The 12,941-nt window shown below is 36.0% G+C and overlaps 2 protein-coding genes across 8 annotated transcripts in view; both read left to right on the top strand.

Moving 5' to 3' along the window:
• Positions 1–3,799, top strand: part of LOC310726569 (ADAMTS-like protein 1) — a 110,030-nt gene extending 106,231 nt beyond the window's left edge. For all 5 annotated transcript variants that reach the window (XR_014533793.1, XM_083542289.1, XM_083542291.1 and 2 more), the window contains 5 exons: positions 274–370; positions 855–1,041; positions 1,496–1,605; positions 1,756–1,976; positions 2,214–3,799. Coding sequence is in view for 4 of the 5 variants with exons in the window: in XM_083542289.1 (XP_083398415.1) it covers positions 274–370; positions 855–1,041; positions 1,496–1,605; positions 1,756–1,976; positions 2,214–2,320 (722 nt within the window). In the remaining variant the exon portion in view is untranslated. The remainder of the gene's footprint in view (positions 1–273; positions 371–854; positions 1,042–1,495; positions 1,606–1,755; positions 1,977–2,213) is intronic.
• Positions 3,800–4,019: 220 nt separating this feature from the next.
• On the top strand, positions 4,020–9,396 carry LOC310726570 (NACHT, LRR and PYD domains-containing protein 1 homolog). Of its 3 annotated transcripts, none has more exons than XM_083542293.1 (6): positions 4,020–4,451; positions 4,742–6,446; positions 6,555–6,638; positions 6,736–6,819; positions 6,984–7,061; positions 8,783–9,396. In XM_083542293.1, exons 1-6 carry the CDS (start codon positions 4,148–4,150, stop codon positions 9,108–9,110), a joined length of 2,583 nt encoding a protein of 860 aa, XP_083398419.1. In that variant the 5' UTR covers positions 4,020–4,147; the 3' UTR covers positions 9,111–9,396. The 3 variants fall into 3 exon arrangements, with proteins under 3 accessions (XP_083398419.1, XP_083398421.1, XP_083398420.1); XM_083542295.1 differs by having other exon boundaries at positions 8,869–9,010; XM_083542294.1 differs by lacking the exon at positions 6,984–7,061 and having other exon boundaries at positions 8,783–9,162.
• The last annotated feature ends 3,545 nt before the right edge of the window (positions 9,397–12,941 follow it).

The following is a 12,941-nucleotide window of genomic DNA, read 5'->3' on the forward strand; positions in this document are numbered from 1 at the left end:
TAAACCCAACCATATCACGGTCACTGTAACTGAAATTAAATAATTAGTGAACCCACATCACAGTTTAATGTAAGAATAAACTGTGAAGATCTTGAGCTGTATTTACTAAACAACTGCTACATGATGGTTAATTCTTTTAACATGCTGCTTTAAAGGTGTTGCTAATAAAGTGGCTGGTCAGTGTATGAGTTTTATACAAAGTTTTAAACAAAGTGAGTAACTTAAAAACCATGGATTGCTTTGATTGTTTTTTTGTTTTTGTTTATCTAACAGGAAGTGGATGTAGAGTTGGTACAAGTAAAAGTAACAGCACATGCTTTGCCCATTTCCAGTCATCTGAAGGTTGCAGTGGACAACACTGCCCCCACAGGTACACCGCAGCACTGCATTGTCAACTAAAGCTTTTTGATGTTACACCTGTTCCTACTAAATACAAACTCATCTCAGACATTTAAAGACCATATGCCTTATAATTGAAGGCAAATGTAGTAATAATAATGCAGTAGTAATCAACACTAGTTTGGGGCTTGTAGTGTAGATCCATTGGTTAAATAAGATAAGCATGAATAATTGAATAAGTATGCAAGCTCAGGTGGTGTTTATCATAGTACGGTGTTCTTTGTGAGGAAACAAATATCATTTAGGGCAAAAAACAGTGAAGTGTACATTTAATGGAATCAAGTTTTACAGAACCTCCCTATATTAAACGTTCTGTCTGGTCAGGCCAGATAGTACTTTCTTATAACTGTAACCACATAGATTTTCAAGTTAATAACTTTAAATCTCAACATTCTGCCTCAAAAGTAATACATAACTTTTTCAGATTTTTTTATTTTTGTTGTTTTTTTATTCAGATGGCATGTGTCCTCATGGTCTACTTGCTCTGTAAGCTGTGGTGGGGGTTTACAGAGACGCAATGTGACTTGTCCTAGGGCTGCAACAGGAGGACGTTCTTGTACGGGTGCTGGTAGAAAGCCAACAGAAACCAAGGCTTGTAACACGCAACCCTGTGTTGCCTGGACAGCAGCCCCGTGGGGCCTTGTAAGTAAAACATCATGAAATAAATGACAACTTAGTCATATGGTGATGAATACAAGAAAAATTAAATAATTTTGTAATTGTAAGTAAATTTGAAATAATGAAAGTTCTAGATACTGTAAAAAGAATTTTGCTTTGTGTTCTCTATGGCATTTGTATTACAAACCAGAGTAAAATTAATCATAAATGTTTAAGAACAAATAATATAACTGAATTGAATAAATATAGAAATAATAAAAATAAAAATTATGTCCTCTGTAACTTCCTGAGGAAGAATGTATAATTCATTTGAAAGAAGAATCAAGAGCAAAGAAAAATCCTGGTATAACAAAGTTTATTATTTTTTTACATTTTTTTTATTATTATTATTATTATTTTGAGCAGTTAAAAAAATATATTTAAGTCCAGAGGTGGTGACCCTATTGCAGTATTATGATATAAATGTTGCTTTGTTTAGTGCCATGGGCAGTGTGTAGGACCACAGAAGGCACTACAGCATAGACATGTGTTCTGCCAGGACAAGAACAGAACAAGAGTCGCCCATCGAATGTGCAGCAGGCTACCAAGGCAAGATATCTTCAAGAATTTCCCAAATTGTACCTTATTTAGCCTATTGTAGAGGTTTTGTTTTGAAATTGCTTATAATAAAGGAAAGAATAGCACCTACCATACACAATACCAGAGAAAGAATATGTTGTTTTTGCTTCTACCTTTCAGACCCCCCTCACATCGAAACTGCACCACTGACGCTTGTGCCCAGCATTGGCGTGTTGGGCCATGGACCCAGTGCACTGCCACCTGCGGTCGCCATGGCTTTCAGTCACGGCACGTCGCATGCGTGCACCGCCCTAGTGGAAAGTCAGTTCAGGAGTTTCACTGCGCTTGGAGGCCACGCCCTGCAAGCTGGCAGCGCTGCAACATTCTGTCTTGTGGGAGAGGTACGGCTTATCCTGTAATTGATTTAATAAGGGTTGTGTTGACAATCACAGGCGAAGTTTCTACAACAATAATGTGGTTGTACCAAAAAACAACAGACAATGAAATGCAAAAATGGTGTGCAAATAGAAATCAGTTTTGTCTGCTGACATTCTGATTAAATCAAAATATTTTGAAGGGCTCTATAAAGGCAATTTCCAGTCTAGAAGCTCAATACAAATGTTATGATGTGTTTGCAGGTGATTGCCAAGACAGCACTAGGTACTGTGAGAAGGTCCGACAGCTGGAACTTTGCCCCTTACCCCAGTTTAAAGCACGGTGCTGCCGGTCCTGCAGAGACCCCTAAGACTCTACCAGGACAAAAGAACAAAAACAGAGACTAATCCATAGACTTGGGAACGCCTGCAAACCCTCCACACAACCCAGCACATAATCCAAAACCAAAGACCATGGTGTGTGATGGGTCACCTGGTAATCTTGTAATCAGCCCAATGACAAGTGTGGGAGGGGGAGACTGGATTCAATTGTAAACTAATGGACATTTTTATTTAACTTCAATGAAGGCATTGATTTAATTGTTGTTTTTTTTGTTTGTTTGTTTTTTGGTTTATTTGGTTTTGCATTTACTGCCTGTCTATTGGTTCAGAAAGATGTAAGACATTTCGAGATTCACTGGAATGCACATTGTAGACTCCATATAAATATCAAATCAAAGTAGCCTTTAGTTATGAATGAATGTCCACAAGGGTTTGCTGTGGCCTTTGATTTAAACCAGTCAGTTTAACCCCAATTTGCTTACTATAGAAAAAAAAACTTGCTGAATTATTGTAATCTGCCACAGAAAAGAATGGTAGACAAAGAAAGACAAATTCTGAATTTAAATATAGCTTCTTGAATATTGAACCTTTGAACAGGAAAATGCTTGAGTTGTAACTGATGAAAAAAGCTGCACTAATGTTTTTTTGGAAACTATTCTGTTGCTGTCTTTGTAATAAGCAATTTATCCTATTGCCCAGTATTATGAATGTGACTTCACTTAAAAAGAAAAATGGGACTTCAGTGTGTGGAAACCCTGATAGCTTTGCACTCATAATTTCCAAGTCTATTTTTAATGTGGCTGGATTTTATTTGATTATTGTTATTGTTGTTGTTTGGTTTTGCTTGTGTTATTCTTTATTTCTTAAACTTGTCCATGTTTTTTGTCCACTTACCAAAGTCCACTTAACCACTTACCAATATCGTGTAGTTGTGCCTAATATTTATCATCCCTAAATAAGTGTTATTTACATAAGGTATTCGTTTAATAGAAATAATAATAAATTCCCCTTTTCAGTCAGGCATTGAGAAAAGAATCGCACAAAGCCAAAAAGAAAGTGAATCTTTCATTTGTTGTAGTTCTTTAGTATAATTGTTTTCAGCATAACCCCTAAAAAAGATTTTCTAACGCTAAGCTATCATATATGATCCAAAATCACTGCTGAAAATACTTCTTTTAGTGTAAAAGATGATTTTCTTTACCCCTTTTTACATTGCGAGGTATATTCACAGAGCTATTTATTTCTTTGATTTGTATAAGTGGAATTTTTCTACAATCTGAAAATAATTTGTGATGAAACTGTCCAAGCCTAGATTTTTCTTTTGCCATTGCTCATCACTAGTAATAGGTCTTTTTTAAAGCATTAAAAGTGTGTACGATTTGTATGCCACAGAAATTAATAGTATGTTTGGCACAGGCATGTAGGTACAATGTACAGTATATGCCAAAGATACAGGCTTCATCATCATTTACTTTTTCCAATAAACAGCATTTCTTCAACACACAAAAGACCAGATTTTACAATTTCAAAAATGACAAAAAATCAGATATTTCAAGAACTATATGTTTTCATTTTTATAAATCCTATCAATCACATTTAGATTTTTCTTTGACTCATATTCACTCTGTAAATGCCACTAAACAGTACCGCTGATAGTAACAGAAGTTCTACTTCCTCTTTCGGTTTTTGTGATGATTCATTGTGAACACTTAAGCCGAATACGGGTTTGGTGTATTGTTTAGTTTGCTGTTTGATCAAGAGGATACACACAACACAGGGGGAAGCTTTTCTGACGGATTACTTCCAGCACAACACACTTGATTTACGTCTTTAAGAAGGAATGAAGCGGTTTTGTTATGACATTAGCTGGAACACCTGAACCCTGTCTACATAACCTCAGGGTTTGCCGGGTTTCTCTTGTGGACAAACTTGAGTTCCACATTGATTCACTTATTGATGTGCTAATTACAAAGGAGGTCCTCACAAGAGATGATCAAGAGGAGATCCAGTATGAAAAAGGGCCACGTAAAAAGGTCCGCAAAGTACTAGATATATTGGAGGGGAAAGGGGAAGAGGCAGCAAGAATCTTTATTTCTGCAAGTAGATACCTTGAAGCATCTAATGTAAAAATTGGTGATCACTCATCAAATCAGTCTTCAGGTAAGTGAATGAATGACGGTGTGTTCAATATGTAAACTGTAGATTAAACACTTTGCAGAAATTTTTAACTAATTAGAGAATTGGATAATAGCGATATCCTTGTTCCTATGTGGTATAAAATGTGTGTAGATGTACAATTATATGTATATGTATATGTGGTATGTATAATTATATAATGTGTTTAGATATAAAGTATTTTACATGTATATTATGTAGTGTATGCAGTTATATATTATTTTATATCTATGTTATGTAATGTGTGTAATTAAATAGGATTTAATGTATTTCAGAATACCAAAAAGTCATAGCAAAGCATAAAGCCATCTTGAAACACAGAAGTGAATGTATGCTCTACTATAACACACGGCATGGAGAGAAGATCCCTTTTTGTGAGCATTATGTCAATCTGCTGATTGTAAAAGGTCACTATAATTTGGAAATTAAAAGACATGAGGTTTTAACCTTCGGACAACAGCGCATTTCCCTTCAGCATAAAGCAACAGAGCAGAGACTGATCAAGCCATCACAGCTGTTTTCCAGCAAAACAGGCAAAAAGCCAGCTAAAAAAATTTTAGTGACTGGAGTAGCAGGGATTGGGAAAACGGTCCTCGTCCAGAAAATTCTTTATGATTTCAGTAATCACAAAGAACATCAGTCTTTTGACTTCATTATTCACCTGACTTTCAGGGACCTGAATCTTGTAAGCAAGCCAGTGAGCCTACGAGAACTTATTCTCCGTAAGAATGGACATCTTGCTAAGCATCTCGACACTATCACTGAAAATGATGCAAAACTTTTGATCATTCTAGATGGCTTTGACGAATTTAAACACTACAGGGCTTGTGATGTAGACATCTTTTTGACAGATCTTGATGAGAAAGGTGAGGTGGTGGAAGTTGTGTCTAGCTTAATGTTAGGGGAACTCCTAACAGGAGCCTCTGTGCTGATCACCAGCAGGCCCATGGCTGTTAGCCACATCCCCATTCAATCCATTGACTGCTTTGTTGTCATCACTGGATTTTCCACTGTTGAGATCCATGACTTCTTCCAGCATTTCTTTCAGGATGAGGAGCTAGCTAACAAGATGTTTAACATAGTGGTGGCAAATGAACTACTGCTTACCCTCTGCTACATACCAGCCTTCTGTCATATTGTGTGTAGTATTCTGAAAGAAAGTAATGGTTTGTACCAATCAAACCCTAGAACAATGACTGATATTTATGTACAGTACTTGCTGGCATTGGTCAAATCACACACAAATGATCGAATCGAATCATTAAAGAATGTCAAGCATCAAGAGCATCTACAGGAAATCTTATTAAACCTTGGCAGATTGGCATATCAGAAACTAATGAATCAGGAAACTCTGTTTTATATTAGTAATGATGAAATAGCTAGATGTGTTATCGCAAGCACTTTTATGGACAAGACATCCGTTCAAGAGCCAAGCTACACAGAAGATGTTTATTCTTTTACACATCTCACAATACAGGAGTTTTTTGCTGCACTTTATTGTGCCATGGCTGATGTACCCTTGTCTGAGACATTAGGTTCGGGTACTGAATATAGTATTGAAAGTTTGCCAGGAAACCTAGATCTGTTTATGAGATTCCTTTCCGGTCTGCTATCAGAGAGAAGTCAAGAACTGCTCTGCAAAAACATTGGGTTTCAAAAGCAGAAAGATAAAATGCAGTGCTTCCGTCTGAAGCTTGTATCGGACACTCAAGCCTCTTGTGAGAAGGGCGGTTACCTTTTGACACAGTTGCACTGCATTTTTGAGCAACAGGATGTGCTATTAATGCAAGAACTCAAACTGCAAAGTTTGCGTATCAACCTCAGTGACGTCACTCTCTCCACCATGGACTACAATGCTGTCAAGCACTTTCTCAATGAAGTACATCTGACTATATCAGAAGTGGACCTGACTGGGACAAACATCAATGCGGAATCATTAAGAGATTTAGAGTCCTACTTGCTCAGATGTGAGAGGATATGGTGAGTTAAATTTCTAGATACATACAGCAGTGGTAACGAATAAGAGTTTAGATAAAAGATTTCAGACACTGCAATATCGTGCCTGAAATAATATCTAATCTGTTATAGGTTGGGGGAAAATAGTCTGGACCTGGAAGCAATCAAGGTAGTTGCTGATATCCTGCAAGCATCTGATATCTTGAAGGAACTTGGGTAAAACTTTCATTCATTAATATTTCATATATGATTGTACAACATAAAATATTTAAATAATAAAGTACTCAAGCATGCATCCACCTCATGCATACAGTTTAGGATGGACAGACATTGGTGATGAGCATCTTTCTGTACTAACAAATGCTTTAAAGATTAAGCAAACACTGAAGGAACTCTGGTAAGTAAACATAATACTGTGTGTGTGAACCATTTATTTGTATAAACATATACCAATAAATACCTCTTCTATGGATTATATAGTACATTACCCAGGCATTAAAGTATATGTTAGGTATATTTAATGTCTATACATTATGACATTTTTTTCTACTATTTGTTTAGGATGGAGGGAAACAGAATAACATTTGCTGGCTTATCCCCTTTACGTGTCTTTACGCCATCTCCTCTAGAGAGAGTTGTGTAAGTTGAGCAATTGCTAATATCAGAAGTTTACTTTCAACTTGATCATGTACTATAGAAATGTGGAAATAACATTGTTCTAGATTGTGTGTTCCTTATTTGTAGGCAGAAAGATATTACCAAACGTCAGTTGACACTTCACCAATCACACCCATGTGTGCTTTTGAAACATCCTATACAGACTTACTCTTCCTTTTTTATTATAACAACCTTGTTTCTTCTGGGAAGGCTTTCCACTAGATTTTGGAGCATGGCTAAGGGAATTTCAGGCAAGGAGATCTGACACTGTTAACATTCCAACTGATTCTAAAGGTTTTTATCTGGACTGAACTGAGGGCTCGGTGTAGACGACTTGAGTTCTTGAGTTTACCAATATTGACGTTTTTGTGAAATTTAGTGTTCAGGGCTACATGCTACAGCAGTATTGAGTTTGTATATTCCCATGAAGGGAAAAATATTGATACAGCATACAATGACAGTGAATTTAATTGTGTACTCACAACTTTAACAAAACAGATTGATGAGGAACCCCCATATGGGTGTGACATACTGTTGTCAACATCATTTTGGTTACCTTAATTGATTTGTCTTACTGATTTTCTATAACTGATTTTATGAGTTATGATTATATGCAGTGTTGGGCAGTAACGCGTTACTAGTAATGTATAGACCGGTAACGCGTTACTTTTTACAGTAACTAATACTTTTAAAAATACTTTTAAAAATAAAGTTACTCCGTTACCGTTACCGTATGGTGCGTTACCCGTTACTTTTATAAATGAATTAATTTCGGCTAAAGTGTAGACTACAGCATAACCTGCTTACAGCAGCGTCGCATTGTAGGCTTGGTGGATGAACCACTGTAAACAGGAAGAAGACGCGCTGTGGGCGTGTCTCCGTTTATTCAGGTCTGTGCGGCAGTAATGGAGTCGAGGCGAGAGCAAGACGAGTTTCTCAAAGTGGAAATATGCTCATAATTTCACCTTAGTTGAGTATAAAGACAAAAACGTTTAAGTCAAATGTAAGTTGTCTTTCTGGTTCGAAGCTCGTATCTACTGCGATAAACAGCAACTCCAATCTGTTCTACACTGTGGATAGTTTTCCTACTTCAGCTGTGAAAGGAACATTTTTTAAGCGCTCAACACAACAGCAGAAGCCACTTTAGTTTTTGATTGTGAATATATTATTCAGCTTGTTTTGTTATTTATTTCAGAAATCCTTGTGACAACAGTTTGTGTTGATCTGACTTTAATAAAATAGTGTTTAAAAATGACTTTGTGTTTAAGTCAGTTTTGTGTTTGTGTAGACCATAACGCATAAAAGGGCATTAATGGGAACATTAAGAAGGTTCTTTTAAAAAGTAACTAAAAAGTTACTTTTAACAGTAACGCATTACTTTTTGGTGTAAGTAATCAACAAAGTAACGGAGTTACTTTTTGAATGAAGTAACGAGTAACTGTAACTAGTTACTATTTTTTAGTAACGAGCACAACACTGATTATATGAATGGGCCCTATGACTGTAGTTGCTGTAAATATAATTCCAAATAGAGGACTGATAATAAAATATTACAATTCTGTATTAACAGAATACAATATATAGATGTGGTATAGAATTTCTTGATGTCTTAATATCAATATTTTATTCTTGATTTGATTACTACTGTATAATCATATGAATGAACTAAGTAAGAACACAACTGTGTTGTTCTTTTTTCCTAGTGCTATTTGGAACAATGTAACTGATGATGAAGGAGAACGTCTCAACAGCCTCTGTTCCAAGCCCTGTTTTACTGTGTCCTTCACAGAAGATAGCATGTGGACAGACTGGGCCAACTGGGTTCTTCAGAGATGTGAGGTGAGCAGCAGTGAGAAGCTGGTAACAATCCTGTACAAAGTGTGTGACATATCTGTCTGCAGACTAGAAAGCCAGTGGGCCAAGTCTTTCTATGTAAGTCTGACAAAACTAATAAAGGCACGAATTGAGCAATGCTTGGAAGAGGATGTGCGACAGAAATTGGAGAAGTTTGAGAAAATTCTGTCTTCATAGTTTATATATAGATATTTACAGTATATTCTTGTTATATTATTTGAGTGAATCTTGTGAAAAATATTTTGTTGGTATTTGTATTTATTTATTTATTTTTTTATGTATTTTATTTATTTATTTATTCATGTATGTATTTATTTATTTTTTATTTTTTGTACTTGAAAAAAATATATTTTTACTTCTGGCTTAATTATATTACTATTTACAATTGTTTTCAATAATTTATGACTTTTTTTTTTTACTGCTTTATGGCTTTTAATAATAAAGTAGTGCATCAGTAGAAAAATCATTCTCTTTCTTCCTGCAAATTTTAATTCTGGACAAATTTTGCTCTTAACATAAGTGGAGTTCATCAAACTTTATGGACATTATAAGCCTGAATAAAATTTAGAAGGTTTAATACTTTTAAATGACTTTCTAAGAACATATTACAAAGTAGGATTTGTTGGTTGTAAGTTTCATTCGACGTTTCGTCAAATGTGTGAATGAAGCACCAAGAAAGACCCAGAAAAAACTGATTTACAAAAGTCAACAGGGCAAGTAATGGCCAGTATCATTAACATATTACAGTACACTTGTGGAGTCTTTTAAACCACAACAAATTTCATGAGAAATATCATTTATAAGCTGCAAAGCAGATATGTATACATATGGTGATATATATATGTAATAAATATGTATATGTAAGTACTTTATAAAAGTAGATGTGGTAAAACATAGCAGGTTCCTGAAAAACAGGTTTTTCCCCAAATCCTTCCATGAAATAGCTTAACACTTTATAATGAATTCCCCAACTCCAGCTTTGTAATTCATACAGCCTTAATACCGAGACACACACTGTATCTCAAGCTGCATATTACTGTACTGAATAGTAATAATAAAATGGCACCATTTGCAGTGCAATAGTTTAATATGCTACAGCTGCATAAGACAAAACCCATAAAGCCTTCTCCTCAGCATGGTGGGGCTGGTGTTCAGTCATAGGGCTTGCAGCACTTAGTGGAATGTGTTTACTGAGTCTTGAGAAGACATTTCAATGTCTGGTCAGTTGTACTAACTGGACACTGGACACCATGTAACCCTGGGTTAAATATGAGAAGAAAAGTGAAGGATAGCAGAATGACAGCACTTTATTACAGATAATGTGCCATGAATCACTATATGGCAAAAGGTCTTGGCATACTTGCAGAAAAGCAAAAGCAAGCAAGTGCTACATAAAGAATATTGGTAACAGAATTTCACTACATGTCATACTCTGTATGAGTGTGTATGTGACAATTTTTACATTTCATAGCATAAGCATTTTACTACATGTAATACTCTGTATGAATAATATTTTGTACCACTTTTCATGCTTTAGTAGTTATTAACAAATATTGTATTTGTTGTAAACAGGTCTATATGGCTAAACACACACACAAGCTTTCACCCTGTAAAAAATATCTCTATAAAACGCACACAGTCAGGCTTTTGTGAAATTTCCATTGGAAATTAAAGGGAGATGCAGCATCACTAGTCTGGCATTGTAAATTATTATTATTAGGCCACTCTCAACAATACACCACTATAATTTTTTCTTTTTCTACATCTAAAAGATTTTTGTATTAAAACTAATATTGCTGCAGATTAAAAATGTCCCTCTATTTCCCAAGATCTCTATATTTCCTCTTTTTTTTTTTTTTTTTTTTTTTTTTTTAAACAGCTTTTGTTGAATTGGGTACAATATATAAAACAGATGTTTACAAATAAACGACAAAATGTAAAATAAAACTAAATTGTACCAAAAAACTAAATAAAATATAAAATAACTGCCTTGTGTCTCTTTCTTGTTTATTTTTTAGACTAGATTCATATTGCATCACAAAATGTATAAATCTTTCAAAAGTAGTTCAGAAGTCAATCTTGTCACATGAATCCAGCCCTCCCCACATGACTGAACAGTGAATCAGAAAATTATGTAAATTGCTACATTCTGTTTTTTATCTTTATATAGATAGATATGATATATTATCATAGTATATAATGATATATCATATATTACCATAATATATATAGTATTTTATATATATACAGTGGGTACGGAAAGTATTCAGACCCCCTTAAATTTTTCACTCTTTGTTATATTGCAGCCATTTGCTAAAATCATTTAGGTTCATTCTTCTTCCTCATGAATGTACACATAGCACCCCATACTGACAGAAAAACACAGAATTGTTGACATTGTTGCAGATTTATTAAAAAAGAAAAACTGAAATATCACATGGTCCTAAGTATTCAGACCCTTTACTCAGTATTTAGTAGAAGCCCCCTTTTGATCTAATACAGCCAGGAGTCTTTTTGGGAAAGATGCAACAAGTCTTTCACACCTGGATTTGGGGATCCTCTGCCATTCCTCCTTGCAGATCCTCTCCAGTTCTGTCAGGTTGGATGGTAAACATGGTGGACAGCCATTTTTAGGTCTCTCCAGAGATGCTCAATTGGGTTTAAGTCAGGGCTCTGGATGGGCCATTCAAGAACAGTCACGGAGTTGTTGTGAAGCCACTTTTTCGTTATTTTAGCTGTGTGCTTAGGGTCATTGTCTTGTTGGAAGGTAAACCTTCGGCCCAGTCTGAGGTCCAGAGCACTCTGGAGAAGGTTTTTGTCCAGGATATTCCTGTACTTGGCCGCATTCATCTTTCCCTCGATTGCAACCAGTCGTCCTGTCCCTGCAGCTGAAAAACACCCCCACAGCATGATGCTGCCACCACCATGCTTCACTGTTGGGACTGTATTGGACAGGTGATGAGCAGTGCCTGGTTTTCTCCACACATACCGCTTAGAATTAAGGCCAAAAAGTTCTATTTTGGTCTCATCAGACCTCATCAAGAATCTTATTTCTCACCATCTTGGAGTCCTTCAGGTGTTTTTTTAGCAAACTCCATGCGGGCTTTCATGTGTCTTACACTGAGGAGAGGCTTCCGTCGGGCCACTCTGCCATAAAGCCCCGACTGGTGGAGGGCTGCAGTGATGGTTGACTTTCTACAACTTTCTCCCATCTCCTGACTGCATCTCTGGAGCTCAGCCACAGTGATCTTTGGGTTCTTCTTTACCTCTCTCACCAAGGCTCTTCTCCCCCGATAGCTCAGTTTGGCCGGACAGCCAGCTCTAGGAAGGGTTCTGGTCGTCCCAAACGTCTTCCATTTGAGGATTATGGAGGCCACTGTGCTCTTAGGAACCTTAAGTGCAGCAGAAATCTTTTTGTAACCTTGGCCAGATCTGTGCCTTGCCACAATTCTGTCTCTGAGCTCTTCAGGCAGTTCCTTTGACCTCATGATTCTCATTTGCTCTGACATGCATTGTGATCTGGAAGGTCTTATATAGACAGGTGTGTGGCTTTCCTAATCAAGTCCAATGAGTATAATCAAACACAGCTGGACTCAAATGAAGGTGTAGAACCATCTCAAGGATTATCAGAAGAAATGGAAAGCACCTGAGTTAAATATATGAGTGTCACAGCAAAGGGTCTGAATACTTAGGACCATGTGATATTTCAGTTTTTCTTTTTTAATAAATCTGCAACAATGTCAACAATTCTGTGTTTTTCTGTCAATATGGGGAGCTGTGTGTACATTCATGAGGAAGAAGAATGAACCTAAATGATTTTAGCAAATGGCTGCAATATAACAAAGAGTGAAAAATGTAAGGGGGTCTGAATACTTTCCGTACCCACTGTGTATATATATATATATATATATATATATATATATATATATATATATATATATATATATACATACACCCTGCTATTTTGCAAGTTCTCCCACTTAGAAATCATGGAGGGGTCTGAAATTG

This window comes from Silurus aristotelis, assembly GCF_946808225.1.
Source record: "Silurus aristotelis genome assembly, chromosome: 5".
Classification (NCBI taxonomy): Eukaryota; Metazoa; Chordata; class Actinopteri; order Siluriformes; family Siluridae; genus Silurus; species Silurus aristotelis.

Bases quoted from the DNA above. Each gene is read 5' to 3' on its own strand.
- LOC310726570 (XM_083542293.1), top strand. From the start codon at position 4,148: ATGACATTAGCTGGAACACCTGAACCCTGTCTACATAACCTCAGGGTT. The intron at 4,452-4,741 runs GTAAGTGAATGA...AATGTATTTCAG, and splicing joins CTCATCAAATCAGTCTTCAG to AATACCAAAAAGTCATAGCA. The intron at 6,447-6,554 runs GTGAGTTAAATT...AATCTGTTATAG, and splicing joins CTCAGATGTGAGAGGATATG to GTTGGGGGAAAATAGTCTGG.